This window comes from Corylus avellana, chromosome 2 (assembly GCF_965113065.1).
Source record: "Corylus avellana chromosome 2, dhCorAvel1.hap1.2, whole genome shotgun sequence".
NCBI classification, from domain to species: domain Eukaryota; kingdom Viridiplantae; phylum Streptophyta; class Magnoliopsida; order Fagales; family Betulaceae; genus Corylus; species Corylus avellana.
In genome coordinates, this window is record NC_142491.1 from 36,051,886 (window position 1) to 36,057,598 (window position 5,713).

A 5,713-nucleotide genomic window follows, 5' to 3' on the forward strand; every position below is an offset into this window, starting at 1 on the left:
TGGCCGGACCACCCCCAAGGGGCTGGGGTGGTTTCGGCCACCCCATACCGGCCGTATGGGGTGGCCGAAACCACCCCCAGCCCCTTGGGGGTGGTCCGGCCACCCCATATGCACCCCCCCCCCCCCGCCCCCCCGTTTTTTTTTTTTTTTTTTTGCCCTTTTGGGGGTGGCCGGACCACCCCCATGGCCAAGGGGGTGGTCCGGCCACCCCCAGACCGTCCAGGGGTGGCAGAGCCACCCCAGTTTTTTTCTTTTTTTTTTTTAATTTTTTTTTTAATTTTTTTTTTTAATTTTTTAATTTTTTTAAAAAATAAAAATTAATGTCTAAAACGACGTCGTTTTAGGCTGGGTAATTTTAGGACACAAAACGACGTAGTTTTGGGGAAGGGTAAAATGGGTATAAAACATTCAAAACGACGTAGTTTAATGTTAAAGGGGTCCAAAGTGAGAGAAAATGGAAGTTCAGAGGGCTTAAATGAGAGTTTTGGAAATTCAGGGGGGTCTTTTCAAATCGGTTGGAACTTCAGGGGGGTTTTCTGAAGTTTCCCCAAAATATTAAGAGAGATTTTTGTGTATTCTTTGAGTTGCATAAATCAATTTTGAGGATTCATTGTTTGAGTTGCATATATCATTAGAGTTTGTACATTGTTAAGAGTCTCAGAGTAATGTTAGATGCTCTTCCATATATGTCTTTCTTGTCTCTCCTCAAAATTAATTGTCTTTTAAAATTATCATTTTATCAAAATTTAATTGTGATTAATAACAAATTTAATGATAATTTTAAAAGTCACATCAATTTTTTTTTTTTTTTTTTTAAAAAAGTACATTTAGCATTACTCATTGGGAGTAAATGTTCATGAACTCATTAGAGCATATGAGGAGTCTGTTCCCTAAGTTTAGGAAATATGTCCAAAAAATCGCAAAAAACATCTTACAGCAGACTCCCTAAATAAACTCTAAACATTAAGATTGCTACATTCTACTATTGCAATCCTTATGATTATTAAAATTTTAAAAAAAATGATTCTCTTTCCTATTTCCTCTCTCCTCTTATGAGTCATGTTTCACAATTCTCTCTCATCTCTCATCTCATATATATATATAATATAATTAAAAAAAAAAACAAATATTTTAATGATATAGGAAATAATTAAGGGAAGCTATTGGGGTGTATTTTGAAATAAAAAAGCAAAAAATAGTTTGAATCCTTAAATGTAAAGAAAATGATGAGAAAGCTGCTAAGAATTCTGTTATAAAGGGTAAAGGAAAGAATGCCACTATTAAATCATTAAATGTCCCAAAAGTTTATCGAATCTAAACATTTCATTGATGCTTTAAGACAACATATGAAAAATCTAACCGATCAGTTGATCAAAGACACAAATTTTGGAGGAAATTTCTCCCCTTTGATCGATACCCATATGAAATTCTTGCTTATTTACTGAATTACCAAAAATTTATTTCTTATTTATTGAAGTATTTTATACTTGCAAGTATTTGTAGACTTGTACAACTGTGGAAGCAGCTGGCAAACATATCCACTGTCTACATCGTTATAGTCTATAATTAAATGAAATGACACAGGACTATCTTAACTCTACGACAAGTCCCATTGAATTGAATTTATATTCCAGTGTGTTTAATACCACCAGACATGTGTGGGCATGTGAAGGGGAAACGTGCAATCAGTTGACCATCTGCATCTGATTAAAGAAACACATATATATTTCATCTTTGCCATAACATGATAATCATAATGCAAATTACAAAATAAGCACAAACAAAGAATACAGATTTCTAACTCACAACCCCAACAAATACGTAATCTCATCAAGCCATCCACCGGAGGTGCAGTCCAGGCATCTATTTGAAACCAAAATAATATGAAAATGGAGCCAAAAATAAAAAAGTGGGAAGAAAAAGTGTTACATTACTAATGGAATATCCATAGACACCAACAGAGATAGAAATGGAGTGAAATATTAGACAAAGTAACAAACATGTACTGTGCATTAATCTTCTCTAGCCTCTCACGGCCAATAAGGAAGGAATGGCGGCCAAGTCGGCGGTTCTGTTCTTGTCGGAAGCCTGTCTGACGATATCCCTCTTTCCGTCTTTTGAGGAAGGCTTGCTGAAAGCTCTCATCGGACTCGCAAATGCCCAGCCCCAGCTCTTATTCCGGCCATGGGCACCTGGCTTTCCGTTCATATCCTCGGTTGAAGATGACACCCAATACGAGGAAGAGGATGATGAAGAGGATGAGGAAGTTATCATGAACCCACCAAATATTCCGCCGCACTTTACCCTCTCTTTCATGTTGCAGTGGTGGTCTCCGCCGCCGCCACGGTGCACGGCGGAGGATGAGACCTTGGGCTTGCCTTCGCGCTGGGACTCCACTCTTCGTAGAGTGCAGTCACCAAAACCGGTGGAGATTCTCTCAAAGAAGTCGCCGGAGAAGCTCCTGCTTCCACACCCAACAGATCTGGATCTTGAAACCTTCCGCTCCAAGGACGAGGCCGAAGCGGTGGCGCCTTGGCTATTGGGACTATCATCTTCTTCCGAAATTTCAGTTTTCTTTCCCAAAGAGGACCCCAGACACTTCTCCTTCTGCTTCCCCACTGTACCATTTGCTGTCAAAGTTGTGATCTGGGTGTTTTCTCTGAAGCTCTTGTCCACAGCCTTGGGAGCGCTGGGCTTGGAAGAAGATGAAGAAGTAGAAGAGGAAGAAGAGAAGTAGAGAAACGACCAGAACCCACCTCTTTTTCTCGGGCTAATGTCTTCTTCATCATCATCATCAGCATCCAAGAAGCGGTTTCTCCTGGGAGTTGTGGTGGACTTGCTTCGCTTGAAAACAATATCAGCCGCACGATCCGACGACGCTACAGTAGTAACTTTCTTCTTCTTCTTACCCAAAAGAAAAGGGATCCGGGCCCGCCTCGCATAATACTCATGATAATGACTATCTTTGCCACCGCCACCATTGATGCCTTTTATTGTCGATGTGGGACGGATTGAGAGTGAAAGAGAGGAAGAAGAACCAGCACCCCCATTGGCGTCAGATCTAAAAGAAGGAGAGGAAGAAGAAGACGACGAGCCACGAATAGGGAGAGGAAAAGATGAAGAAACCAGCTTGCCAAGCTTCTCCTGAAGGCAGAAAGCACAGATCCCACCTGGGTTGTTCCTGTAGGGATGGTCGCTGCATTGCATCCCATCTCCCATGTCCTCCTCACCCACACCAACCCTTCCTCCTCCTCCTCCTCCTCCTCCTCCTCCTTTGATGATTCCTTCCATCATCTTTGATCCCAAATCTCAGATACCTTCTTCTTCTTGCTGCTGCTGCTGCTGCCTTCTTCTTCTTGCTGCTGCTGCTGCTGCTACTTTCTCATACCACCATGAATGTGTGTCTGGTGTTTGTGCTTGTCAGAGAGATACAAACAAAAGGGGAGCAGAGAGTCAGAGAGTGTGTAATTGAGTGATAAAAAAAAGAGAATGGGGCATTGAATTGGTGAATAGGGGGGGGAGGAAGAGGTGAAGAGCCCCAGAAGCACGTGGAAGCCTGACTTAGCAAAGATATTAAAAAGCGTGGAAAAAGACAAGAAAGAGTGAGAAAATAATAATCAGAGCTATCTTGCTGCATGCACCAGCACAAACACAAGAGTCCATAAAAGACTGTCCACACTCCATAGAAATCTCTACGTTTCCACAGTGTTTCTTTTTGGCTGGTGCTGCTTCACCACCCACCATCTCATCTCTGTGGGTTCCATTCTCATGTAACAAGAGGAGAAGATGTTGAAACATCATCTTTTTTTCCTTTTTCTTTCTAGGGCTTAAGTTTTATAGAATTTTCAATTCGAATTTCAATATTTAAAAATTGGCAATGTATCCTCTTAATGTTTTAAAAATTTTCAATTCAGACCACCTGTTACTAATTTCTGTTTAATTGGATGAAATCATCCTACATGAATCTCACGTGGGATTTTGATGCCCTTTATTTCAATTTTACCCCATTAAAACTTATGAAATTACATAATTACTCTCAATTTCATAGATTTTAATGAAGGTAATTACGTAATTTCATAAGTTTTAATGAAAGTAAAATTAGAATAGAGGGCATCAAAATCTCACGTGAGACGCACGTGGGATGATTTTCGTCCAATTAGACGGAAATTAGTAACTGAAGATCTGAATTGAAAATTTTTAAAACATTAGGGGAGTATATTGCCAATTCAAACCCGAGACTTTCAATTGAAAAAATGTCATTCCTAAACTATAAAATAATAATAATAATAATAATTGACAATGTCCACCCCAAAGCCGGTTAAAAAACAAAAATGATCTTAAATTTATATTCAATAAGACAATTAATGAAGTAGGAAAAAAAAAAATTAAAAATTTCTACTCCCCTATTTTTTATTTTTTTAGTTAGAATATTTTTGTTATTATGAGACATTGACAATTTTTTGAAATTTTGAAAAATATTGTTTTAATTTGGAAGTTTTGGAGACATTGTCAATTGAGTGGGTAGTTTAAGAGGGGTATGTAGAGTTTTTTTTTTTCCTATTTTTAAATATAAAAAAAAAAATTCAATTTATTTTCTATAGTAGATTTATCAAAATACTGATCTAAAAAGATGTGTTTGAAGAGTGAGTATGCTTGTTATTGTATTTTTTTTGGGATTTTTTTTGTTTCTTAATTTGGAAAAGTGTCTGATGTTTAGATGTGTTTTATATTTTTAGTTATTTCTAAATGTGTTGTCTTGGCAATAGAAAATAAAACAAAAATCAATAATTATCATACCTAACCTAACTTCCTCTCCTATCCTAAACACTGTACATGTCTGTGGTGGCAAATTATGTTGGTGTGTTGAGTAATTGAGTTAGGCTTGGGTTGACGCATAGATCAACTTAAATACATCCTATTTCGAGTTAAATTTCTCAATCCTAATATGACCTATTTAAATAAATGGGTGATACAACATGACCCATATAATCTATTTAACAAAAAGATTTTATTAGGTTGACTTGACCCAACCTAGCCAGCATAACCTTACACAACCCGTTTGATATGAATTTAAATGTGAAAAAAGGACTTTTAATTTATCCGAATTTACGAATTTAAAAAAATAAATTTGATAGAAACATCAATTTTTTAAGATTTTGTTTTATTAATTGTAGAAAAATTCTTATTAATTTATACAGGGTATGTGGATCACTCATGGGTTAAGCGAGTTAGTACTCAAGATTGACTCGTTTATTAAACAATTTAATGCAGATCAATCAAATTAATTCAAACCCGATTATACAAAACTGTAACTCACTAATTTTGTGTATAATTCATTTAAAAAATTGTCAACCATATATACATACATGTCAAGTACTCATGCGCTAATCATCTTTGTATGTCAATAAAATGCAAAAATATTTCTTTCATAACAAAAAAATTGTAATAAACATCTTAGCTTACAAAAATTTCTTGTAATTTGATATATATATATCACTTTTCAAGAAGTAAATATATATTGCAGAAAAGTTTGGATAAATAAGACAATTGAAATAGAAGAAACATTGTATAGGAAAAAAGAAGACGAACAATCGAACATGATGCACTTGTCCAAAATACAATTCTTTTCTATTTGTAGTAGTTAGACAAAGAGGGAAAATAATAATAATAATAATAATAATAGGAGTAACATGAAGATCTTATCATGGCCCAC

General features: G+C 36.4%; 1 protein-coding gene across 1 annotated transcript; it reads right to left on the reverse strand.

Annotated features, from left to right (window-relative positions):
* Nucleotides 1-1,704: 1,704 nt before the first annotated feature.
* Nucleotides 1,705-3,727, reverse strand: LOC132184196 (vitellogenin-like protein). The gene has a single exon (XM_059597736.2). The coding sequence runs from the start codon at nucleotides 3,292-3,294 to the stop codon at nucleotides 2,023-2,025; it is 1,272 nt and encodes a 423-aa protein (XP_059453719.2). The 5' UTR covers nucleotides 3,295-3,727; the 3' UTR covers nucleotides 1,705-2,022.
* Nucleotides 3,728-5,713: the final 1,986 nt, after the last annotated feature.

Coding starts and splice junctions, on each gene's coding strand:
- LOC132184196 (XM_059597736.2), bottom strand. CDS start 3,294: ATGATGGAAGGAATCATCAAAGGAGGAGGAGGAGGAGGAGGAGGAGGA.